At 45.2% G+C, this 27,188-nt stretch overlaps 1 protein-coding gene across 2 annotated transcripts in view; it reads right to left on the minus strand.

Annotated features, from left to right (window-relative positions):
* Window positions 1-9,695: 9,695 nt before the first annotated feature.
* Window positions 9,696-27,188, minus strand: part of CGNL1 (cingulin like 1) — a 73,159-nt gene continuing 55,666 nt past the window's right edge. For both annotated transcript variants that reach the window (XM_033166443.1, XM_033166442.1), the window contains exons 10-19: window positions 27,025-27,129; window positions 25,628-25,780; window positions 24,294-24,464; window positions 22,385-22,546; window positions 20,346-20,435; window positions 14,898-14,981; window positions 12,968-13,092; window positions 11,514-11,622; window positions 10,601-10,764; window positions 9,696-10,017 (exon numbers count right to left, since the gene is read on the minus strand). In XM_033166443.1, coding sequence (XP_033022334.1) covers window positions 9,879-10,017; window positions 10,601-10,764; window positions 11,514-11,622; window positions 12,968-13,092; window positions 14,898-14,981; window positions 20,346-20,435; window positions 22,385-22,546; window positions 24,294-24,464; window positions 25,628-25,780; window positions 27,025-27,129 — 1,302 coding nt within the window. In that variant the 3' untranslated portion in view covers window positions 9,696-9,878. The remainder of the gene's footprint in view (window positions 10,018-10,600; window positions 10,765-11,513; window positions 11,623-12,967; window positions 13,093-14,897; window positions 14,982-20,345; window positions 20,436-22,384; window positions 22,547-24,293; window positions 24,465-25,627; window positions 25,781-27,024; window positions 27,130-27,188) is intronic.

Raw genomic sequence — 27,188 nt, forward strand, 5'->3', positions numbered from 1 at the left:
AGCTACCGGTACCTCAGCATCCAAAGCCCAATGGCTCCTGGCCGGAGCAGAAAGGGAGGGCAATAAAACTGATTTGGGGCAAATTGTGGCTTACTAACTTTTTAGAGTTATTTGAGAGTGTCAATGAGCACATTGAGATTATTTAGTTGACATTACCTGGACTTTCAAAGTGCTTTTGACAAAGTACCTCACTAAAAACTTCTGAGTAAGCTTGAGTAAAATTAGCAGTCATGGAATAAGAAGTCCTCTTGTGGATCAGGAATTGGTTAAGTAGTAGGAACCAGAGAGGGAATGGGGGTGGGGAGGAATGGCTGTGCATCAGAAAAGGTAACGTGTGCCTGTGGATGCCATGTTGAGGACCCCAGCCCTCAACCTGAAAGGGGTTCCTGGTATCAGAAAGATGGAAAAGACCAAAGATCATAAATCCAGTCAGACTACTCAAAATGAGACAAGCAACAAGATCCTTCCTTTGGTGCACACACAGTCTTTTGATTTCCAGTCTAATATTTTCTGCAGCCAAATTGCTCTGAATGAAGCTCTATGATAAATTCAAGAAAAGCTTTGTGTTTCTAGGGGTCTTATTCTTCTCCAATCTTTGCTAATAAAGTAAATAGACAAGCAACCCTAATTCCTTCTGTTTGGTGCTCATTGTGACTTTGTAGTCTAATTACAGATTTCGTTCTAGTGTTACCAGATCAATTTTTTCTCTTCTTGATGTTCCACGCACTGCTTTTTTTTAGGGGTTAGAAATGTCTTCTTCCTCAACTCTGTTCTGGCACAAATCCAACATTTACTCAAACTACCTCACAATACACAGAGGCAGATTGCTTAAACATATGCACGTGTCATTTAACAATGTGCAGTACAGGAATAGCAGCATTGCTGCATGAGGGTTAAGATTCACGCTTACAATATACATTGAGTAATTAAGCCAGATGAAAGAACAGAACATGGCACACCCTGTATAACAGCTAACAGCGTGTGCAACAAATGAAACGGATGTCAATCATTTAGGCTATGATTTCCTATTCTATCAAATCCAGAATGTGATGACCAATTACTGTTGAGGAATGAGAGGAAATTGCAGAAGCATAAGAGATCTGAACTTTGATGGTTCTGTAGGGCACATCAGAGTATATCTTGGATGAGACACAGTCAATATCAAACCACTTTAGTGTTTAGTTGCAGATTATATAATAAATTGAAGGGGATAGATTGTGGATTAAAATATTTATTATTAATAATACTTTTAATTGGACAAAAAATAATAATTGTGGACAAAAATATTAATAATACTGTCTCCTTTAATCTGAAACTTTCAGAACTTACACATGCTCATTTCAGTAACACTAAAGGTGCTTCCTGGTTGGAGTGTGTGACACTGATCCAGTTTTTCATTGTGTACACATGACAAATTAGCTGTCACACATTTCTGTTTACTTCAGTCATAGATACTCATTTTTGCTCTGCTGCTTCTGTCCACAGTAGTGGATGGGACTTGATGAAATGAATTTGTAGGTTTCTTTGTATTTCAACCCCACAAACACTTCTTCCACACCCTCCACTTCCTTTTTCTGTTCTGGGTATGTACTTGTGCACATGAACAGTGCCAGATCTGTACAAATGTTTGCTGTAGGGGGTAAAACTCTGCCCTGCTGCCCACTCTACCTGGTTGTGAACTCCAAACAACAAAGAATTTTACATAAATCCTCCTCCCATGAATTTTACTCCCATTAATCCTTTTAAAATCTATTTGAGTTAGAGGGCATCATCACATCCTGTGGCAGTGAATTCTGTTAGCTAATTGCACAGCATGTGGATAAATTATTTAATTTGTATACTGCCCTTAGGAGTATATGGGGCCTTAGGGGAGGGGTAGTACTTCTGGTGGGGACATGTGCTCCTTCTGGGTAGTTTGCCCATCTTTGGTCCCCAACCTGCACTCAGCTCTCACCTGTGGCTTCTAGTAGCTGTCAGCATGTGACAGTGGGAAATGGCTTTGACTGGCCAGCTAAACCAGGTGAGAGTAGCCAATGGATCTCAAACCCTTGATGCGTTAGGGACTTCCCATGCATGCTAAGACAGGCTACAGCGGATTGAGTGGATGAGACCAAGGTGGGTCTAACAGTCAAAAAGGCAGTTTCTGCATGTGCTGTAGAGGAAAGTGAGGGACAGATTGGGCTCATCAGTGTGGGAAGGTAGCCCATCTAGGAGAATGAAAAAAATGATTGGAAACCTCTGCTGCCTTGTGAGATATCTTCAGGATAAGAAAAGGCTAAGGAGTAAATTCTACACAAATTGGAGTGGAGTCCCTAAGATGGTTGGATGGCACATTGTATGTCTCCTTCCAGCAACACCTGCAGTCAAGCTGGTGCCAAACATATTGCTCTGTTTTCCTTTGGATCACATCAGCAAGGCAGAGAGTGGGGGTCTTGTCATCTGGCAGCCCAGGACCTCCATACACACTTCCCAGGCTTGTGCAGTGGGGAGGTCACTGGTGCTGCTAACAGTGCTTTGACCTCATCCCTGGAGGTGCACTCTTGAGACAGACATCTGAAGATCACAGGGTGGTTCACTTCTGTTTAAGACCTATTGCCTATTAACTTAATTGGGTGACCTTGAATTTTAATAGTGTAAGAGTGCAAGAGAAATGTATGCACTTCCTTTTCCTATTAAAAAATTACTTCTAATGACTGAATATCAGCATGGAGAATATGCTCAGAAGGAAGAAATAGAGATCTGGTGACCCAATGACTTACAATTATTCCAATGGAGGGATCATTTTGTGATAAGTTCTGTAGTATGTAGCAGCACCCATCATTTAAGGAGAGGTCCTACTCTGGAGAAGACATGGAAACACACCCAGATTTCTTAGTTATGTGACCTCCTGAGTAGCTCTTCCTAGTATTTTCAAGTATCACCCATTCTGTTCTACAGTTCAGTAACAACCAATATTCTCTTGCATGTGAGCTCTTTAGTAGTAAATCAACAGAAATTTACTCCTGCAATTTACACAGAAATAGGCTATTTCAAATAGATCTGATTCACATACCAAGTTAAACGATCAGGCCAAAAGCAATCACATAACCAGCCTAACAAGATTTTCCGATTTAAATATGTTGGAGAGATGCTAAGATCCAGATAATTTTCAGACTAAAGCTTTCAGAGTTTGCGACGGACCTTCCAAAGCAGACACGGGCAGCTCTATCTTCCCATGGTTAAATTGAAATGTGTTAACTGAAATGACCAAGAGATCCAGCATCAGCCTACTATTCACACAACATGGATCCATCCTTCTAGCCACTCTGTGTTGGCTTAAAACAAAACAAAACAAAACAAAAAACTATGAGTCCAGGTTCAGACATAACAATGTTAAACCATGACTTAACTCTCAAAGGAGCAGCAAAGTACACAGTCTTATTTCCCGGAGACCACACATTTGTCATGGTATGGCTTAGTGTTGTGTGTGAAAGGCCATTGTCATTTTTAGGAACTGGCCACAAATCAGGCTATGAAACTGATTTCAGGTGAAGTTGCAAACCATGCTTTGAATTAAACATGGTTATGTTACCACATAAGTAGTATGTCCCACAAAGGTGGAAATCTTCGACAACTGAGGCTCCCTGTAGCTTATCCTTATTTCAAGTATCCTTTCTTTTAACAATAATTTTTATTAATTTTCAATTACAATAATCCAATAATAGCCTCATTATAACAATGCCAAATAATACTACAATTACTAATCCCAATCATTTAAATGCCAAATTATATAATTTAGGTGGCCTGTGTGCTAGCATTGATGGTTTGATTACTTACTTTGTTTCTACATTCCAAAATCTTATTCATCTCAATTACATCCCAGTCAAAATAACAATCCCTTATACCACAACTGCAATGTTAACGACATCCATTCATCTTGACACATTAAATGATATATAAATCTATAGGTGAAGCATTCAAACTATCTTTATTCCTCCTGTGTGTGACAATTATTCTGGCCGTGGTTTTCCTTCCTGTCCTTGTAAAATGTTTTATCTATCTTTTCCCAGCCGTTGCTGCCCTCCGTCATGCCTTGGGCGGAGCTAATATCCCATTGTTGTTTCAGAAGTCAAGTATCCTTATTTTAAGACATTGTTTTAAAATAAAATCACTTTCTTTATACTCAGTTCCAGTTACAGGTGGGTAGCCGTGCTGGTCTGCCATAGTCGAAACAAAATAGAAAATTCTGAAGAAGTGTGCATGCACACGAAAGCTCATACCAAGAACAAACTCAGTTGGTCTCTAAGGTGCTACTGGAAAGAATTTTCTATTTTGTTTATACTCAGTGATATGTTTCATAGTGGGTCATACCCAGGCCCAAACAGAAGGGGGTCATATGGGCCTTTTGGCCTGGGCCTCCAATTCCAAAGGGGGCCTCGGTCAGCATATTCACAATTGCTCACCATTATTTAAATGTAAATACTTAAAATAATCATTTTCCCTATGTATTTTTTAAAAGCACTATTGTATATCTATATTTTCCATTTTGTCTTTATATGCAGATACGGTTGAAATCCCCAGGGTAAAAAAGGGGGGCCACATTATTTACCTGGCCCGGGCCTCTGCCTGGCTCTGCAAGGGCCTGGTCATACCCAGAGTAGACCGACTGGAATCAATGGATGTGACTGTATTAAGCTAGTTGACTTCAATACAGTAGGTATATTCTGAGGCTGACTTAGTTCGAAACAATGTTTTGCATCGTATTGTTTTATATCCCCCCCCCTTTTTTGCATTTTCTTTGGCCAGGAATTATGCTCTCTTCTTCTCCTCACAACAGCTTGCCAGCCAACTGCTGTAGTCGCACAACTGTCTCAGTTGCCATGTTACCTCCTACCAATCTGCCTGCACAGGTATGCCAAATGGGAGGAAAAAAAGGAACCAACGATCACATGAAAACAGATGGTCCATTAAATGGGTCTCATTTTGAAAGGCCTCATCAATCCCCCTCTCCACTTTTGTCACATTTTAACTATTACAGCGGAACCTCGGTTTTCAAACGTAATCCGTTCCGGAAGTCCATTTGACTTCCGAAACATTCGAAAACAGGATCAAAGGGCTGGCTGCAAAGTCAGTGGGGGAAAATGGAAAACGTGCCTCAGAATTCATTCGAAAACGGAAGCATTCACTTCCGGGTTTTCAGCATTCGGCTTCCAAGTTGTTTGGCATCCAAGAGGTTCGAAAACCGAGGTTTGACTGTACTAAATTTCTCCTTTGACACAGAACATACTGTTTTATGCAGTGCTATTTTCTGGGGATACTTAGGGGTATGCTGTACTGGCACGTTTTTTTTCTAGAAGGAAAGCACTAGTTAAAAGTGTGGCATTTACTGTAAACAACTTCATGGTGAGTACCAGCACCTTTTTCCCCCCTAGAAGAAAAGCACTGCTTTGATGTAGTATTATGACAGCTCCACTGCTAACCATGCCTGGTTTTTAAAAAAGTTTTTGAAAAAGAGGCTTGTAGCCAGTTTCGATTAAAAGGTTACCACCATTTTTGTTAATCTCAGTGCAGACATAACATGTCAACATGCTTAATACTAAAGAGGGAAGGAGAAAGCGCAGGAACCCACAGGATGCTTCCATTCTCTCATTGTGAAGAGATGGAGGGAATGTTATTCATAAGGCCTATTCCTGTTGACCCATTTCCATTAGGCTTATATAAAAGTTCCCACTGAACTGTCTTCCACTCTGCCACCCTTAACAATGTTCAAGATCCAACTCTGTTTGGGCTACCACTGTCCACTGGGTGCCTCTACTCCTGAGAAAGAGGGTGTTGGAACTGCACAAAGAGACTCCAAAATTGGATGATATTTAGCCAATATAATTTTATTTCAGAATGACTAGTCCTTTACAGTGTAAGCATATCTGGAGGTAGCTGCCAGAATTATTTGATTCCCCACCTTCCCACACACAAATGGCTTGAGTGAATCAGTTTATGGGCAGAGTCCACAAGGAAATTTCTCTTGCATGAATCCTTGACATGAACAGGGACTTTGGAAGGGAACCTCCTGATAGATTCTGCCCTATATTTCTGGAAGGACAACTGAACATCAATGTAAAATAATGACTATATGATAGTTTCGGAACAAACATAAAACCACAAGAGGTAGCCTCTATTGATTGTCAACACAATAGACTTCCAGTTTCTTTTTCCCTTCTAAAAATGCTGTCCGAGTACGGTGCAATCTGCCTCCTACAGATATTAGTGACAATCTTCTCATTGATGCTGATGGGCTGGAACAGAGAGAGAGGACTGAAAAGAACATTGTTTGGCAGGAACCACAATACCTACTGGAAATCCTGCACATTTACAGCACAAGTTATTCATATTAACCAGTATGTACATATTTCTCTTTGACTTGAGGTAGAAAACCCCAAATGCCACCTTGCCTCTCACTCATGAACATCAGGCATCGGCCACCGAGAACTTTTCCTATGCAGTTACATTGTCGTGAGATACTGTGCTATTTCATAATTCACATTTGTTTTCACAGGATTTGCACAGTATAACCTCCCTATTTGAAGAGAAATAGTTGCCTTATATTGAGTATCATCTAGCTTGGCATGATCTACTCTGATGGGTAATGGTTCTCCAACACCTCAGGTGGGTTCCCCCGCCCTCCAGCATACCTGAGATACCTATAACAAGTATTTTGAAAGTTCTTTACACAGCGCATAGTTAAACTATGGAATTCACTCCCACAAGAGGTAGTGAGAGTCACCAACTTGGATGGCTTTAAAAGGAGGATTAAACAAATTCGTGGATGATAAGGCTATGGTTCATGGTTTTCCCTCCACTGTGGGAAGCAGCATGCCTCTAAATGCCACTTGCTGGGAATCGCAGGCGGGGAGAGTGCTGTTGCGCTCAGGTCCCACTTGTGGGCTTCCCATAATAGGCACCTGGTTTATCACCATGACATCAGGATGCTGGACTAGAAGGGCCTCTTTGGCCCAAAGCAGCAGCGCTTTTCTGTGTTCATATGGAGGGGCTAGCTAGGGACTGAACCGGGCCCCTTCTGCATACAAAGCTGGTGTTCTTTCTGACTGTACATAGATTCCCCTTTCCATTCCCTACAGCTACTGCCCTATAAGATGTACCAGCCTATTCTGCCAATCAAACTTCCACGGGAAAGCCACTAGGGTGCTTTCAGATTCTTTCAGACCACCATGGCACCCCAATTCCAGTTCTCTCGAAGCCCCCACCCTGCTCCTAGAAACTCTTACCATGAACAACGTCAGGCTACAGTCAAAGTCAGCTGCTGCAGCAGCACTCCAAATGACTCATTTGGTGCCCAGGAGCTGCCATTTCTAACTGGATCTTCAGTGCCTGGATTTGATTTTGCTTAGATGATCAAACAAATTTCACAGACTGATGTCCTCCCCTGCCCACTTTCCTTATTGCCCTGCAACTCATCTAAGGCTGCTTCTCCTATTAAAGGGAACTGCCAATTTCAGGGTTGTGGGGAACTTATTAATGTATGCACAATGGGAGGCATTATGGAGGCTTAATTGTTTTTATGCAAGGCCCAAGCCATTCAAACACTGCTCTACCTGTTCCAATACAGAAGCAAAGTTTCCTTCATCAGGAATGGTTCCTTACCCTTCATTTTTAATTGGTATCTTTGTTCCCTTAACAGTACTACTGTGGCACCCATATGCAATTTTTTTTTGCTTCCAAGATTTTCATTGCTATTATAACCATAGCTACTTAAAATCCGAAGTACACTTGAAACACACTTGTTTTTGTTTCTAACTAGGCAGCATTCAACTGGAGTTCACTCTCAACATCTTGTGCAATGGATTTCCAAAACTGATTAACTCCTCAAAGTTGGCCACCTACTTTAGTTAACACAATTCTCATGTAATTCAGCATTCATCGGTATAGCAGCTTGATGAATCAGGATGCTCCCATTTGTAGAATACCAAAGCTGCATAGATGGCAAATATGGCATTGCAATAAAACCTCTGTGTGTGTGTGTGTTTAATCCTCGCTATGTCACCAGAGTGGCTAATCTGTTCCACTCCTGATGTGGGACTGCAGCTCCCATTAGCTCCAGTTAGCATGGCCAATAGTCAAGAATGGTGAGGGGAGCAGTAATCTAACATCACCAGGAGGGCTACTGGTTAGCCTCCCCAGTGTACACAAAAGCATGTTTATAACATGTTTATAAAAGCCTGTAGATAAAATGCAAAGTTGGGGTGGGATAGCTGTTCCTTATATGCTTGTTGTGCAGTTCTTTGTATTCCACAACAGTAGATTTGGTAAACCATTTAGAATAAGGTGGCTTGTTTTAGCTCCGGGTCCAAGACTGGCCATGTACACATTAGCAGCTTAAAACACAGTGAGGTTGTTTTCCCCAACCCCATGTGTTTCAAGTTGCATTTGCATGTTGCTGTGCACACCAGAGGTGGGGTGGAGGTGTCTTCACCTGATGCACATTACTTGTTTGGTTTTCTCTCTGTGCCTACAACCCCTTCTCCCCTCCCCAGAAAATGCTATTCGTGAAGGTGTCATCTGCACATGCACAATGACTGTCTCAAATGTACACACCTCAGCTTAACTGCAGCTTAGGTTTTCAGATTCGGATGGAAGCTGGTTTGAGGGAAATGCATCAAACAACAGTATATCAGTTTTGGCAAAAACTCTAAGATTGATACAGAATATGGCTAACATCACGTGTACCCAGCTTCAAACACCAGAAGTGGGAGTGCACTAGAGCTGGAGTAAAGAGTCACAGGGATTGTGTACCTGGGTGTAGCAGGAAATCACTTCACCTGGTTCTTTTGCTCTCAAGGGCTTTGCTGGGTCAGAATGAAACGGACCAATTGAAAATAGGGGGGCTTTGTTGAGGAAAAAATAAGTTGCAAACCCAGAGGAGAACCTTTTCTTCTCAACTCATTTTTCATGAACAGCAAAGGATTTAGATGCAAGAGAAACACAAGGCACCACAAACTGCTGTACTTCCATATGTCAGGAAAGCCTTGCTGAGATCCTTGGGAGCTCATTCCTGTGGAGGTCATTGCTCCTGGGATGCAGACCTAGCTCCCAAAATTCTCTTTCTTCACTGAAACGGCACTATCAGTATGAAAGACACAGTGAGTGCATCTGCACACTCCTGAAAACTGTGACAGCCCAAGGACTGGGGACTGGGATAGCAGCATCCAATGCTTCTGGCTCAAAACTTGCTCTTTGTGTTCTATGAGCCCTGTGATTAAAAGCTTTTCTAACCCTCCCACAGAGTCTTCCTTGCTTGGAGACCTAAAACCTTGCTTGCTGAATACTTGGAATGTAAGGCTTTTTCAAGCTGAAAAATAGTATGATATTTCAGCAGAGATTTCAGTACTTTGCATGTGCTCTATAAAAACAGGAAGCTTTACAAAAATAGCACTAGTGTGATCAATTAAAACATCTAATTTAAAATATGTACATTCTATACAGTTTCCTCTAGTTACAACAGTTAAATACCCTTTTCCTCTCTTTAAAAAAAAAATCTAGCATCTGTGTCAGATGGATGAGGTTAACCATGCTTAGAAACAGAAGGCGCTGACTCCTTAGGACACAATTTTAGCAACCATCCTATTTCTGCTGAGAAACGTCATCCTAATTTAGCGGTGTACTCTCTATGGCTGCAGGCACCTTTGGGTTTGGAAAGCAAGTCCTTTGTGTTTTAGGTTGTTTATTTCTGAAATATCTCAAGTCTGAAAATGGCACACTGTAGAGAGATATATAAATGCCAACCAGCACCAATATTCCTGCGGCCATTGGCTTCCAGAGTTTGTAGCTCACTGCTTTTCAACAATGAAGGCTGAACATCCACAACTCATGGAACAGCGGAATTTTTAGCTTTTGAGATCATCGTCCTTTGAGAATTTAAATCCTGAAGGTGCTTCATAAAGGCTCTCCCCATCAGTGCTGAAGTCGTCGTCGTCGTCGTCATCAAGGTCATTCAGCATTTTACTAGAGGTCTTTTTGTGCCTGCTAAAGCAAAAATATATAAACATGTTAGTGTGGCTTTATAAGCTGGCTGTCAACATTTGGACTGCTTTCATGATGTATTTTAAAGACACTGGTTGATTTGAATGAGCCATTCCAATGACTACAAAGCTAGGAAAATGGGTGCAACTGGCTCCTCCACAGCCCTGGGGGGGAAACACCAGAAAGCACTGCAATCTTGGGCACATGCCCCTTTCTGCAAAGTCCCCCTTTCTCTGGATGTTTACACAAAAAGTAAGCTCCTTGGCAACTCAGCAGTGAAGGTTCTGGCATGACACTTAAGTCCTACATTTTTCTGGAAGGAATTTGAGGGAAAGCTCCAAATTTGGAAGGGGGAAATCCAATCCAAAGTGCCATGGAACCCCAAAATTATAAATTGGAAGGGGCAGGGACAATCAGCTTGGTTAAGGTTTCCAAACAAAGATTCTTGGATCCAGAATGAGGAGAATGAGTTGAGTCATACAACCCATGAGCAAGGAGCCAATGCGGCAAGTGGAGCTGTGACTTTCCAGATCTTGGGAAGGGTTGATGAAAACCTTTCTGGGTCCCAAGACTCTTCCTTTCCCACCTGAGTTCCTTTTTGATTGCATTCAGCTGCCCTTGCAGTTGGTCATTCAAGTCAACTTGCTCTTCCAGCTCCCTCTGAAGCTTTTTCTTGGTGCTCTCAAGCCTATCTATTTCTTCTTCTGCTCCCTCCACCTGGCGTTTCATTGCTTTCAAACGCAAGCTCAGCTGAGAAATAAGAAGAAGGGGGCCAGTTAGAGCTTGGGAGGACAAGGGGTCATTTATCCTCAGCAACCCTTGATGGAGGGCATGGAGCCTATGTGAGCAATCATGAGAAATGCTATTTTTATGGTTAGAAGAAAGCTTAAGCTCAAAGCCTTTGCCAGAGGTTGGGAACTGGATCCAGAAGAAGGACCTGCTCCAGAAGTGACGAACCCTCCACAGGGTTCCTTTGACCGAGTATGTATGTATGTATGTATGTATGTATGCATTTTACCCTTTGGGAAATAAACAGGGGTCACTAAAGTGGTGCGTATCAAATGTTGCTGGACTGCAACTCCCATCATCAACATCATCACTGGCTGGACTTGATGGGAGTCCCAGCCTCTGAAGGACATCATGTGGGCTATCCTTGCTTTAGAACAACAGAAAGCAATGGATGCCACATGAAGAAAAAGCAGAGGCGTACTCGGTGCTTTTTTCTGGGGGTACTCAAGGGTATGTAGTACTGGCACCTCCCCCAAAAAAATGTCTAAAGTGTGGCACGCACTGTTACAACTTCACGGTGACTACCAGCACCTTTTCCCCTTAAAAATGGAAGCCATTTAATATTGTGTTATGGTTTTAGTGTCTTTAGTGGGTTCCTGGGGCAGCTCACAGTCCCAAGATGAAGGGTGAGCTATAAACTTAATAAAAGTGAATTTGGGGGACACATCCTTGGTAACTACAATAGCCCAAGAGATGCTTTTCATCCTTACCTGGTCCTTCTGATCTGTCAGAGAGAGATGCTCATCGTCCACCTGCATCATGACCTCCTTAACTTTCTTTTCAAGCCGGCGGTTGCTCAGCTGGAGGTTAGCCCGATCCCTAGGAAAAGAGAAGGGCATACTCACAGATAGAAAGGTAAGAACCAAAAAAATGTTCAACTTACCTGGGAGAAGGACCTACAATTGAAAATAGATGAGTAGAATGCAACATGGGTACTTAAGCCCTATAAATCAACCTCAGCTTGTGTAAGGGAATGTTCCTTAAAAATTCTGCAAGGTAGCATCATACTCCTGGGCAGCTTTCGCACATGACATCAATTGCCCCACAGGACTGTTGGTGCAGCTCCGGTAGCAGGGGGTCATTTTTCCATTTTTGTGGGAATGGCCCTGACATCCAAATTTTAGAGTGATGTTTTTGAAGATTTTTTTTTTTTAATACTCCATCCAAGCTTCCCCACAACTTGTCATTTTGAACTTATGGGATGATCAAACAGCAATTTTCAGATCGAATTAACTTCTTATATGGAGGCCAAATACAATAATAACTTCTTTGGCCCAGAAATGAAATACATTCCTGGACTTAAACCTTTCATTGTGGAATAAAAATATGTCGACTCTGGCTACTGCAGAGAAAATAACCCATGAATTATATGTCTCTAAGGGACACAGGTGGCGCTGTGGTCTAAACCACTGAGCCTAGGGCTTGCCGATCAGAAGGTCGGTGGTTCGAATCCCTGCGATGGGGTGAGCTCCCGTTTCTCGGTCCCAGCTCCTGCCAACCTAGCAGTTCAAAAGCACATCAAAGTGCAAGTAGATAAATAGGTACCGCTCCGGCGGAAAGGTAAACGGCGTTTCCGTGTGCTGCTCTGGTTCACCAGAAGCGGATTAGTCATGCTGGCCACATGACCCGGAAGCTGTCTGTGGACAAACACCGGCTCCCTTGGCCAGTAAAGCGAGATGAGCGCCGCAACCCCAGAGTCGGACACGACTGGATCTAATGGTCAGGGGTCCCTTTACCTTTTTAAGGGTAAGGAAGACCTGGAACAATTCTATATCAAAAGGCCTGTCCAGACAAGTGGGAAGGTGGGAAGTCTGCCAACCGGGGCATGGAGACAACAGCCCTTCCACATGGTGTGTCTCCAGCATGAGATATTCTGATGTCCACTGCCAGTTAATTATAGATGGTCTGCTTCTACTACCTGTTCTTATATGTGGCTCTGCTGTTGTGTTATTTTTATTGGATGGGTGGATTATAAACTTTGCATTGATTTGAAATATTGTAAGCGGTACAAATTTTCAAATACGTAGGTTAAATTCTTTTTTTTAAGCTAACAAGAGGTGGTGGGTCTCCAGTGTTCAGATGAGAGGCCTTCTGCGACTCTTAAAAGAGATGAATGTCTGACTGGGGCATCGTGTTCCCTGGGTGGTCTTGCAGTCTGCTTTACCTCTCTTCATTCTCCAGCCGCTCCTCCAGTTCCATGATCCTGGTTTCCATCTGAACCAGAAGCCCTTCTTTGCTGGACTGGTAAGAACCTTCAAGGTGAAAGATCCGGCTTTTCAGGTCTTTGTTCTAGAGTAAGAATATGCAGAGCTTATTGAGCAGATAAGTCTGTGGACAAATTAGCAATGCAGCACTGGGCCTGGACAGTTGCATGCCCTACACTTTTTGACTGGCGAATGGCATCCATCTCTTCTCCCCAGTTAATATGAGTCACACTCTGGGAGAAGAGTCTCTCATTTTGATGAATGGAAACCTCTGAAGGGATTGTGGCCCACTGCTCAGATCTGACTTTCGTGCCTTCCAGGTCTGATGCAAAGTGCTGTGATAACCCTGAAACCCCTTAATATTCCTCAGAAAGGATCAACAATTCATATCAACCTGCCTTTGCCTAACAATCTGCTTCACAAGCCCTGCTTAAGTTGCTGGGCACACAGAACAGGCCCTTCTCTTGAGTGGCCACGCATCTGTGAAATTCAGTCCCATGGGAAATCAGGGAAATTTCACCCCTTTATATTTTGAAATGGGCCTTAAAGACCCACCTCTTTTGGTGGCTTTTACTGGCTGGCAGAAACAACAGAGATTTGGAAGTTATAGATGTGAAGTTTCTGTATTTCACAACATGTAGTGAAAGTCTTGCTGAAGATCAAGGGTGCCAACTTGAATAAAATATTTGGGGGGGGGGCAGCTAAGCCCAGCCTCACATAATCAATCACAATACAGTGATACCTCGGGTTAAGAACTTAATTCATTCTGGAGGTCCGTTCTTAACCTGAAACTGTTCTTAACCTGAGGTACCACTTTAGTTAATGGGGCCTCCCACTGCCGCCACACAATTTCTGTTCTCATCCTGCAGCAAAGTTCTTAACCCGAAGTACTATTTCTGGGTTGGCGGAGTCTGTAACCTGAAGCATCTGTAACCTGAAGCGTCTATAACCCGAGGTATCACTGTACACAGTGCACACAAACCCAATTTGAATGGCATTGGCCATCAACGGGGGGGGGGGGGGGTCAAATATTTTAGGGGGAGGCAGCAAAGGGACCTTGGCCCCTAGGAGTTTGCTCCTATGCTGAAGATACACAGTGGATCCTTTGGAGAAGGAAAAACACACACTTAGGAATCATCCACACTTCATATACTGCCGAAATTTTCAGGCACAGATCTGCACTTTAAAGCTCTTTGTCCACGCAGTTTTTGTTTTTGTCCCAGTGCTTTCCCCATGAAAATCCACGTTTTACCACTGAATTGGAGCAAAATGGCAACCTGCAGAAAACCCGACTGCCATTTTCTCCAATTCGGCAGGCAAACGCAGGTTTTCATGGGGAAAGCGCTGGGACAAAAAAGAAATCGCTTGGACAGAGAGCTTCAAAGCCTGGACCTGTGCCTGGTAACATGGCCCAAAAGGATGTCTGGCTGAGCCTTTAGTTTTGGACAGTTAAGATGCATGTCCACCACTAGGTGGCACTCCGCTCCGTAAGTGTTTAAGCTGGGATGGCTATGGGTGGATTTTTCCTGTGTAATTTCCAAGAGAAGAGGCACTGGTGTCCAAACCTGCTAGGAGGCAGCCCTGCTCCTTAACCCTGAAGGTATGGGTCTAGGCAAGCCTTCCCCAACCTGATGCCCTTCAGCTGTTTTGGACAACACCCAGCAGCCCCAGCCAGCACAGCCATAAGATTCTGGGAATGATGGGAGTACAGCTGTGGGTTCTAGGCTGACGGAGGCTGAACTAGACTCTGCCCACTCAATGGCACTGGGAGTGCACTCAGTACACAGTCTGGGGCACTGCTTGCTAACATCCATATTTCCCATTGTCCGGTCCTGGCATCAAACACCACACCCAAGCTGAGCCTGAGCACAAAGAAGCTGCAATCCTTGCCTGCCTCTCCAGCGAAATCTTGTCACACTCCAAGTCTTGCCTCGCGGCCCTTTCCTGAAGTAGCTCACTCCGCATTTGCTCAATCTGTAGGTGATAAGCAAAAAAGAAAAAAAGAAGAAAGGCTGAAACCTCCAGATGGCAGCAACCTAACAACACGTCTTAACACTCTCCTCTACAGCTCCAGGCAATGCCGTAGAATTGCAGGCACTAAAAGGAGACCTGCAGGTGGGTCAGACCCAAGCGGGCCTATCCAGTCCAGCTTCCCACAGGTGGTGAACTAGGGGCTTCCTCAAAGCCCACAAGCAAGGCACAAGGGCAATGGCATGTCCCCAGGTGTGATACTCAGCAACTGGCCTTGCCTCTGATCCTGGAAGTAGTACACAACCATCATGGCTAGTAGTCACCCACTTGGCCACAGCTAAGGGCATTTCCAGTCTGAAATGGGCAGAAAGGGCACAAGTGGCGGGGAGGGCAGCATGAGGGTGGGAAAGAAAGAAGCGTCAGGGTTGCTCAGGGACTGCCTTGTGGAAAAAGAAGCCACATAGGAGGAGAGGAGAGATAGGAATAGGAATAATTTATTATTGGCCAAGTACATTTTCCAACATACTTGGAATTCGTTTCGACTACATTGCAATGTAAACATACAGACCCTGTTCCTCTCACAATACAAAGAAGCAAAGAAACCCCACCCATAATTTACCTCCCCTTCAGCTATACAACTACGAATTTAACAATTTAATGGCACAAGGGGAAAAAACTATTCTTGTGCCTGGCTGATTTTGTATATGAAGTCCTGTAGCGACATCCAGATGGAAGTAAATCAAGCAGATGATGACCGGGATGTAAAGGATCTGCTACAATTCTCTCTGCTCTCTTCCTAACTCGGGTAGCATAAATTGTATCTACTGAAGGCAAGCTAACACCAATTACCCTTTCTGCAATTCTTACAGCTCGTTGGAGCCTTTTCTTGTCTCTCAAGATTGTAGATTGTAGCTCAATGTAGCACAGCACACACTTTGCAAGAGGTCCCAGGTTAATCTCCAGAAGCATCTCCAGTTAAAAAAAGTCTCAGGTTGCAGGTAATGAGCATGGGGCTTTTCTCTGCATGTGCCACCACCATAGAGAGCCTCCCTGCCAGTCAAAGTGGACAGTGCTAAGACAAACAAATAGTCTGGCCTGGTGTAAAGCTGCTGCTTAAGGAAGGGAGCTGTTCCTGACCCAAGGGAGCAGCGGGGAGGGCAAAGACCAAATGGTGGGTTTGGGTGAAGACAAAGGGGGCTGGCAAAGGAGGAGCTTAGCCACAGAAGGGGGGTCAATAAGGGGCATGAAGTGGGGGGGGGAGCAGAGTTTGGGAAAGCAAAGTCATTTTCTTAAGGTAAAAAAACACAGCCACACAAACACAGAGAGAGAGATGGAATGAGATACTAGCCAAAGATACTAGCACCATTTTATAGGAAAATGAGGTCAAAGAGGATCCCAGTGGAAGGTTCAGTTTGACATCATATCCAAGACACAGGGTCTGAGAAGACCCTTGCAGGAAGCTCTGGACTGTGTCCAGGTGTAAAGGATATTAAACTGCTTTTGGGGCAGTTCCCTACAAAGTGTCCATCCCAGTGTGACCAAATTCCAAATGACAGCATATGCACTCCAGATACACACACATACATACCCCAAGTACCATGAACTTCTGAAACCAATGTTGTTGTCTGGACATTGGAAGATCTTGTTATGGAGTGCCCACCATCCCTACTTTCATCTTTTACAAGACCCTTTTATTGGCGTCATGCAGAAAACTCTGCTATAATTGCTTCAGGAGGCCCAGATAAAATGAAAGAAAATTCTGAAGGGGAGGGGAGAATTAATGAGCAACTAATTAAAAATTCAGCTTTCAAATGGATGATGTTTGTCAGTGGTCTTGGATGTAGCTGGTCACATCGAGGTTCCAGACACTGAGCTATTGTGTCCTCTGTGTGCTCAGAGGCTGTGAAAAATGTGGGCGGCCATCCCTGGGTCTCACATTAGGGATGGATGTAGGACAGCAAAGGGCACTGAGGCGATGGATGCTGCTGCTGTGGTTATTGAAGGATGCTTCTGTGTAGAAGGGTCAACACAGAATTGTCTATTGGTGGACATTTCCCCAAGGGCTACCTGTGGTGCCAATCTCACTGTGCCCAATGCTGAGGGGTCTGAAGCAGGGGTCTTGTCAGGGTTTGCTGGGCTTCTCTGAATTGCAACCTTTGGGGCAGGGTGTCATTTGGATGCGGTTCTCAAGGGCTGTTAACTGAGCTGTGGGCCACGGTTCTTGTTCTTCCTTGGTGGAGACAGTGCTTTTTTCTGGGAGGTACACAGGGGTATGCATACCCCTAAACATTTTGTGAATCTACCGGGAGAAGAAACTAAAAATGTATTAAAAATTAGTTTTTTCTCTAGCATGGTGAATCGTCAGTTCCATTGCTACCCCCGATGGCAGCCTCATTTCCTGTCATGGTGTTTCCCGAGTCTCAGACAGAAGCGAGCGTTTAATGTGTGAAGTAGGAGTTGGAATCCAGCAAAATGATTGGTCAGTTTCGTTGTTGCCACCTCCAACGGCAGCTTCCTTTCCTTTCCTGGTGTTTCCCAAGTCTCATGCGGAAGCAAGCGTTACTGCGAGCTGTCAGCTGTGTAACATGAGGTAATGCATGTTCTTTGTACTATTGTCCATTTACTGTATTTATTTCCCCCGATTTGAACTATTAAATGGTGATTTTATTGAGTCAAAATGAGAGTACCCCTAAACATTTTTTTATGGAAAAAAAGATGGGTGGAGAAGATCAAATTTGGTGAAGGATCTAGGGGCAGGTTCCTGATAGCCCCAGACTGGCACATCTTGGCCACCAGGACAGAAGAAACATGGGCCTACTGTGCCCTTCTGCATTTTTCATCTTCTCCTCCCCAATGCATCCATGACAAGCACAAGAATTCACTGCACCCCTTCAGGTAGCAGCTGCTCCAGCTGGAAGGGAGGCCCATCGAAGAGCAATCACGTCCGGTCCAAGGGGCCTTTATTAGAGAGCTTGGTGCTTTGAGTCTGTTTCTGGACAAGGCGCAGCTGCGGAGTTCGTTGTCAAGGAGAAAAGTAATTTGATTTCTAATAATAGCCTAAAGACGGCTGCAGCCGCTGTCTTCCGTCTCCCACTGGGCACACGCATGTCTCACTAGTCCTCGAGAGGGGAAAGCCAGGAGAAAATAAAGCCCCACGCCTCCCTGTTTCCTGGGCCACCTGACTCAGCAGAAACACTCAGCTGCTCAATAAAGGGAGCTAATGGAAGCGTGGATGCCTCTCTGGCCAAAAAAAAGAGCCGGCACTTCCTACATTTTCATCTGCCTCCTCCACGCACCTGCGTCAAGTGAGGAGCAGGTGTGCAGCATCCGCTGGGACTGCTTTGCCAAAAGAAGTGAATGACAGCCCTGCCAATGTAACTTCATCCTTTGCTCATTTACTGTGCCATTGCTATGGAAACAGGCCCCTCAAGAGAAGCTGCTCCGGAGTCAATTAATTCATGTTCCGTCGGCTTTTGCTTCTTTGGTCGTCCGTCCCCCGGCCCCAATTGTTAGTTGCTGCAGGATGAGAATTCATCCAGGCAGTAGAGGAAGGAGGGCTGCTATTGAATGCTGGCCACTGGCCAGGGCCATCCAACTCCCTAGCACCGTGGCATTGACAAAGAAGGCTCTCTCATATCTACAGCTGGACCTGGGTTCAAGTCACCCCTGCAGGCTTTGCAAATAATAATAATATAGGATTTCGTTCCTGCCGATAGTGTCGTCCTCAGCATTGATTCTGGGTGGCATCCCTTTAATCAAGGTTTAGGGACTAAACAAAATGATACAGAGACACAACCTCTTTCTCTCATCTCCTTACATTTTTGCAAAAGCAAGCCAGCATGTCCCCTTCTCCTCTGTGTATCTGAAGAAGTGTGCATGCACACAAAAGCTCATACCAAGAACAAACTTAGTTGGTCTCTAAGGTGCTACTGGAAGGAATTTTTTATATTTTATTTTGTTTTTACTATGGCAGAGCAACACGGCTACCTACCTGTGACCCTTCTCCTCTTTACACCCAAGCTCAGATGCCAACCACACAGTGGGGCTTAACCCAGGGAACACAGTCCAGGGCCCTGGAGTCCCACAATCACATTTCAATTATTTCTTTCCTCTCAAAGCCACCTGAAGGATGGGGCTATGAAGAAACTACAACTCTCACCTGCTGAGCTGGAAGAGCTGCCATTAACTTCAAAGCAGAAACGGGCAGCTTCTCAATCATGACGAACAGCAGTTTAAGGAGTTAAATGCCCCATAAAACTTAGGCAATATTTTCTATTTAATGCCGATCACTCTACAGATTAGTCTCCATTAACTTCATATTAAGAGAGCTTGCCAGCAATGGGGGAGGGGAGTTTCCTGGGTCACGCAAAGGTTTGCCAACTTTTCAGTCAGCCCCTGCTGCTGTCATTTCAGCAGCAATTAGCAAGTGGTAACAACATTTAGCTTCATCCATGCCATGGAAATGACACCTGCACATTGCCACAGCACAAACCTTTGATAAAGGCACAGGGGCAAACCGGGCTGGGTCAGTTGGCACCCTTAATCAACGATGTTGACCAAAACAAACCCATTATTAGTCCTTCCTTTATTGTGAATGTTTAGCAGACCCTGAAATAGTCTCCTGGGAATCCATCCTTTGGCCATCCTAGTGTTGACTCAGAACAAGGAAAACTTTGTAACTCGTATAAAATTAGGGGCTCCAGAGCCTTTGGGACGAACACCTATTTTGCCCTGACCCAACACCCCGCCTCCCAGCTTACATAATATGCTGCTGGTCAGAAAGTTGGTGGTTTGCGTTTCCTTTAAAACTTCTGATTAAAAACTACAGCTACATCCCTTGAAGGCTACCTCCACTCCATGATCGCAGGCACAGAATGGGCTGCAGGATCCCCACTGAACACTGGCATGGTCTGTGGATCTAATTCCTACATCCAGCTCCTTTGCCCTACCCCCACAAAATGCTTAATAAACACAAACAACTTTTAAGCAGAAGAGAGGAAGGAAGAAGAGAAGGCTTGTACATGCCCAATTCAAACCAACAAGAAACAGAGGGACACATTGCCAGCTGATGCTGCTGACAGAATGCTGGACTCACATTCCTGGCACGGCCCCCAAACTCACCCTGGGCCAGTCCTACTCTCCCAGTGCCACCTGCCACACAGAGAAGCTGCAAGGATGACACAGGGCAATTGTCCTGTATGCTGCTGTCTGGAGGAGAATGTGAATGGAATCCCTAGAAACACAGCTGAGTAGTGGCTGGTGGGTTGGGCCCAATTAGAGAACTCCAGAGGATTGTCAGGAATCTTAATGTGCTCCCTCCAGCCAGAGCTGCCCAATGGAGAATTCCCCCCTGCTCAGGTACCGTACCTGCTCTCTGCACCTGCTGATCCTTTCAGACAAGATGTCTGAATTGTTCCGCTCCTCTTCAAGCTCGAGTTCCAGCTGGGACATCTTGTACTAAAAGAGATGACACAACATTGGCTCAGTGCAAAAGGCTGATGGGGAAAGGATGGCTGAGAGTGTCTCCATGGGAAGAAGCAGTGGCAGTGGGTGACCAAGGCAAACTCTGGAAGATAAGAATTCAGGACTAGAAACTGGGTGAGGACCAGTGTTTTTTTACCAGGAAATGATGCTGGTACTCACCGTACCACTCAAAGGTGTGCCAGCCTTGCTCCAGAAAGAGGCGAAGTCCCATATGCGCCCCTACAGCAGCTGCAGCATCTCCACTGGCGACACAGCCACATGAGGAGAAAGGCGTTGAGGCGGGAAGAGGAGAGGGAAACTGCACCCGTGCGGTGGGACAAGGCACCAGAAGCACGTTCCCTGCATGGCTTCTTTCCCTCAACCCCTTCCTTTCCATTCTCAAAGCTCATTGGCTGCTGGCACTTCCCCCAATGGCTTGCAGAGTCGCCGGTCACTGCTCCCCACCTGCTTACCCGCCCACCCGGAAACCAGCTGTCAGTCCCCTTCCATATAACAGTCTCTCTCATCGGTCAAATCAGAGTGGGCAGAGGAGGCAGTGGACTCATGGAACAGCCGGGGTGGAGGTTAAGTTCTGGAGATGGGATTGGCTGAATAAACTGCCATGATGACAACAGCAATGACAGCTATGATGTTTGTCACTGGCAATGCTAAGAAACTAGAGGAGGCGGGAAGCAGGGAAAAAGGGATCCTGGAAACGCTTCCAAGGTGCAGAAGATTTAGCAGCCCCCAGTCATTGCTCTTCTGCATTAAGCTGTTAGGAAAAGGTGCTGGTGCTGCATACTGGCACAGAGCAACAGGGGGGAAAGCACTGGTGAGGACTGTGCGCTCCCAAGTGTTTATCTCAGCAATGGGGAACCTGTGAGTCTCCAGAGGTTTATTGGGCTCCAACTCTCATCAGCCCCAACAAGCATGGTCTATGGCCAGGGATGATGGCAGTCATAGTCCAACATTAACGGAAGGGTTACAGGCTCCCCATCTCTGGCTTACATTGATCATCATTCAACATCTCTCAAGCTTAAAGGAATCAGCAACTGGATGTGAAATCCCCAAAAAATTCTCTGGGGCAGTTCCTTAGGGCAACCAGAGTTTCATTCCTCTCAGCCATGATGGCAGCATCGCATGAAGAACCCTGGAAAACCAGAGGTCCACGTCTGACCCAGCCCACGAAGTTGGCAGCATTCCCCTTCCTGGAAAAGGGGTCGGTGATGCCTTGAGGGGCTTCTACATCCTCCAGCAGAGCTGTGAGTGCCAAAACATAGCTTAGCTGCTGTTTTATGATTCTACTACCATTTTACAGTTCCTTTTTGTTTTACATTGTCATCTTTTTTGTAATACTGCCTTGGAAACAGTCTTTGAAAGGAGGTGCGGACGTGTGGCAGGGGGTGGGGGAGTGGGAGAGAAAAGGGCTGGGCTGAATGTACCGGCAACCTCAGCGGGTACTTTGAGGGGCAACATTTGATGGAGTGTAAATGGAGCCGGGTGAGATTTGAAACATGCGCTCCCGGAGCCCTTGCAACTCTGTCTGTGTGTAGGGTGTGTTTCTGTGTCCCAGTGCCAGGGAGCCTCTGTTCTCTTTCATGTGTTTGCCAGAACAAAGGAAGTGGGACGGGCCAGGGACGGCCTGCTCCAGTTCAAATAGCCAGCTGATCACATCTGGGCAACATGTCTTTCCCTCTCCAGGACTGTATGAAGCCAGAGAGGAGGGAGGGAAGAAACACATAGGCAAAGGCCAGGCAGCTAAATAGTCTTGTGTGAGACAAGCGAGAGAGGCAATCAAACCAAACCTCATGCTTATGGAATGGAGCTGGAGCCAGGACTCTGGCCTTTGGAGTCAGTCCCCCTCCCCATGTTCATCTTCCTGGTGGTGCCTGAAACAAGTGACTAGGCTCTCTCTCACCCTCCACCCCACTCATCTCATCTACCTCCATGATCTTGTCTTGTCTTGCTCGATCTTCTTTCAAGTGATTTTTGGCCTCCAGTTCATATTCCAGGGCTTTCACAGTCTGCTCCAAAAGCTGTGTTTTGGTTATAGCCTCATCTTGAGCTCTCTGGTGATCTCGTAATTCTTTTTCCATAAAATGTATCTGAAAGAAGAAGAAATTGTGGGCTAAAGACCCCGCCCCCCTGGGTAGGAGGCAATCACTAGTCTGGTCTTTTTGCGGACAGAGAGACTTATAGGGCAAAGTAAATCCACCCTGCATTTTCCAAGTACAGATTCATGGGCCCATCTGATATTATAAGCCTGACTTCCCTCCAAGCCTGATTCAAAGGTGAGAAGGGGCAGTGCATCCCCACAAGGCTAACTCCCCACCCCTTGAACAAACCACCTTGCCCTGTGCAGGAATCTGGCCTAGTGTAGCAAGCAATCCCATTTGGGAGGTGCCTTGTGAAAATTCACCTGACACTGAAAGCAGCTTAACCATTTTGGGGTACCCACTCCAGTTTGACAGGAAGAAAGTGATTGTTGAGATAAGGAGAGAGCAAAGAAAGGAACTGGTTACAGAAAGAAATACCAAATAAGGCAGCTCTATTTTCCCAATATCAGGAATCTGTGCCCAGGTCAGCAAGTAAAAAACTCAACCTAGCCTTGTGAAGCAGGTATGCAATGGAGGTTGAGACATTTGAGACAGAAACCTCCTGGGACAACCTTCCCCAAACTGGTACCTTCCAGATGTTCTGGACTACAACTCCCATCACTCTCATCCCGCACAGCTGTATAATGCTAGGACTGATGGGGGTTGTAGTCATAGAATCATAGAGTTGGAAGGGACATCTAGTTCAACCCCCTGCAATGCATGAATCCCAGCTAAAGCATCCGTGGCAGATGGCCATCCAACCTCTGCTTAAAAATCTCCAAAGCATCTCAAGGGGACTGGGTTGAGGAAGGTTGTCTAAAGGAAACAGGAACATGGGAGCAAGAGTGGAAAGGCAAATGAAGATCCAGCAGTTTGTCCAAAGGAACAAGATATCTGGAAGTTGCAGCTCATTAAGCAAGCCAAGAGACAAGCACAGCTTGGTAAAAATTGCTTTTGGTGGTGTGTTCTGTGCTCATGGACTTTCTTGGGTGACTGTGTTGGCACCTCATGTGGAAAAAGATTGTTTGAATATAATACCACTTCCAGTTTCAGAATCTTAGATTTCTGTAAGATCCTGTTCATAGATACAGCTCTAGATATAGTGTGCAGATTAACAATCTCCATGTAATGTTTCCACGTGGAATCACTCACGTAGGGACTTTTTAAAAAGTCCAGGCTCAGAACTTGCACTCTTAACTGCTTGTATCAATGATCTTGCATGATTTTCTTCCAGCCACAAGATGGCAGCATGCCAATGGCTTTTTGGGGAGATAGGTGTGGGATGGGATAAAAAAAACATTCTAACTAAGCCATCTCCTAGTTTAGCAAGTCTTAGATAATACCTCAGTAACCCTGGACAGCAAGCCAAACCCTCCCTTCTTCCTGGAGCTTGTTTACATGATCAGTGACCCTTTAAACTCATTATAGGCTTTGCAGTCAGTTACTTAATCATGCTGGGAAACAGGTTTCTTGTTGGACCACTTTGCCCAGGGAATTATGTGTAAATCATAATGTAGAAAATGGGCCATTTTCAAAGATGAAGAGGCCACATTCTTTTATATCCTCCACTGGTAAGTTCTCAAGTTTTTGTAAAACACTGAAGCTTGCCCAATGTGTCTGTTCTTGACCATGGGAGACCAAAACAGGGCACTTGCTGGCAAGGACTTGAATGGAGCTAACTCGGGTAAGATTGGGATCCCCCCCCCCCCGCAAAAGTCCACATTGTCCCAGAGAATCCAGACTGAGAAGCCATTACCTCCTCTTGCATCTTGAGGGTTGCCAGGTGGGCCTTTTCCAGCTCCAGGTTTTTGTCTTTCAGCTGCCTGTGTGTCTCGGAAAGCTCCCGGCGATTCTTCTCCTTGTATTCATCAAGCTGGTTCTGGAGCTCCAGCGTCGATGTTCGTGAAACCTCAATGATTTCTGCCATCTAGCAAAAAAAGGAAATGAAGCATTAGCAAGAAACAGGAAGCATTCAAAAGATGCCCCAAAGCTGGCTCCCATCGTCATTCCAACTACAAAATGGCATATCCAAAAGCTTTAGGCTGAACACAGAAGCCCAAAGAGCAAATCCCAGGCTGATGGTTTCTCAGCTTGTGTCGCTCACAAATTACGATCTAAAGTGAGAGGTGGGTGGGGAACTTCTCTGGTTCTCCAGATGCTGCTGGAGCCCCAACATCCCTCAGCCCCGGCAACCAGCAGGGACAATGGCCAAGGATGCTGGGTGTCACAGTCCAAAAGCATCTTGGAAGGCACCAGGCTCCCCACCTCTGCTATAAAGTCTTTGAATAGTGTCTGTAGAAACACAGTGGCTACTTAAACCGTGGGGACTTGGCCTAGCTCTCAGCACTGGTGGGTGGGCATGCAAGTGGCAGTTCCAGGAGTGCCGGTTGGCAATGAGAAGGGCGAGTGAGTGGCCCAGGAGAAGGCCTGAGGCAACGGTCTCATCTGGCTTGATGAAATGGCTAATCTAATAATAGTTCATTTTGCATTTTTAAAGATAACTCTTATGGTTACGCTGAACACTACCTTCAGCACACAAGGAGAAAAGTGGTTCTAAACATTTAAAAAACGAACCCATAAGTAATTATATCAAGAAAAGGAGCAGCAAAGAAGGGCTATGGGTTGGAATGAAAAGCTGGGGGGGGAGAGAAGGCAGTCATTCTGACTAATTCATGTTTAATCTATGCTGCCTTTTTAAGAGTTGGCATAGGTGTGTTTCTTTGGCTGTCCAGGCTGCAGCCAGTCCTGATGCCGCTGAGTTAAAAAAAACCAGCAACAAATGTGTTGTTCTTAAGTCTTGCTGGAAATAAATCACCAGGTTTGCTGATATTTTAGGCCCCAGATGAAGTGCCGTCCGTTTCCTGCAGTTTTGCATTTGGGGTGGATGGCTGTGTTCCTGCCCCAGCTACAACTCCTGCTCTAAAAGCGCCTATTGATCTTCCCTGGGTCCCAAACATTAAGTGCAAAGTTCACATTTCACTTTCATTTGTACCTCTTTCTTTCTCTCTTTCTCTCTAACCCTTTTGTGCAATTTGGTCTTTTATTTTCTCTCCCCCTGCCCTTGATATTTAATCTCCAGCCAGCTCGTACCTCCTTGTGTAACTTCTCAATAGTCTTGTCCAGTTGCCACCTCTCATTCTCTAATTCACTCTTCATCCTCTTTAACTGATCCTTCTGGTTAGCTTCATCTTTCAGCCGGTCAGTTAACTGTTGCAGCTCCTGGTTCAGCCGGTTGACGTCCTTCTGCAGCCATGAAAAAAAGCCACTGCGTGAGATGCTCTCTTGCAATTTTTTGATCCCATGCACTTAACATTCTTCCAAGAAATGAGAGCAAATGGGGGGTGGGGGTGGAATCCCTTCTGTAACAAGAAACCTTTAAAAAAAAAAAAACAGAAGGGGACCTCTGATTTAAGTTCCCTGGCGCAGGGACCTGGGCTTTTTAATGTTTCTCTGTGGGCACAATCAGTATTTTAAAGGTTAAACACAGAGGTTACATTGCAAGTAAAGTACCGCCAGGCACAAATCACACCCAGAAGCACACCTAGCAACTGACTGTGCTGAGCACTGGGGAAGTGCAAATTCAGTGTGCAAAATGGACAATGGTGGATCAAGGGCATTTATGTAAATGTGGGTTCATATGCTGCACACACACCCCCAAACACTCACCCTGCATGGGGCAAGTGAGACTCCTCAGCAGCACAAGTAAAGCAAGGAGGGGTCACTCTTATGTCTTTAGTTCACTATAAAAGGGAGTTCTTACAGCTGAAAAGTTTCACACCAGGATTTAAATAGGAGAAGACGGTGCAAAGAGAAGCACAATCCTTGAATCCTCCTGAAGAAAAAGAACCTAGCAGGCAATGCATCACTTAACCAGAATACAATATGATGTTAAAAGCTACCACTGTGTTTTTCTCTGTGTGTGCGTGTTTTTAAACGAAATCTGCTGCCAGCCATGCTCCATTCCAAAGCACTCCTGCAGCCCCATGAATCCATCTTTCACAGGTCATTTAACTTCACCATTTGTTTGCAAATCCTCGAAAAAACAACCGGCACAAACTCAGATCAGACGGAGATGGACGCTGCATGGGAAAAGCATTATGAGCTGGAGAATAAAAACTGCATGTGCTGCCGGTAGCCCAGACTACCAATGAGATAAAGTTGGAGCAGTGGCGACAACAGATGTAGCCCGTTTCGAAGTACCCTGAACCAGCAGGTCTCGGCAGCAGTTCTGTTGATCTGCTGCTCACCGTTCTATGAGAAGCATGCCAGCTTCATGGGAAGAAAAGGAGAACTTAGAATGCTGCAAAGCAAGTCGAAGGGATACAAACTTAGAAAGCAAAATACGATGCTGATGTTCAACAACAGTGGCAGGAAAGGAAGCCTGCTGGTGACACCACCAGTGACACCAGTAAAGGCCAGAGGACAGGGGGGGCAAAGGGGGGGTGGAGCAGGCCTGATGCAAGCCTGAGGGTCAGATTTTCCTTTACCTGTGCATCCTCCAGCTGGGCTTCCAAAGAGGTTTTGGCCAGTGCCAGTCCTTGCCTTTCCTCTACCAGACGTGCCAGGGCCTCTTCCAAGTGCTGCTTCTCTTTCTGCCATAAAAGACATAAAAAATAAAAAACCGAGGAAGCATTCTCCCCATTGTGTCTCT

The sequence above is a fragment of the Lacerta agilis genome, chromosome 13, assembly GCF_009819535.1.
Source record: "Lacerta agilis isolate rLacAgi1 chromosome 13, rLacAgi1.pri, whole genome shotgun sequence".
Taxonomy (NCBI): Eukaryota; Metazoa; Chordata; class Lepidosauria; order Squamata; family Lacertidae; genus Lacerta; species Lacerta agilis.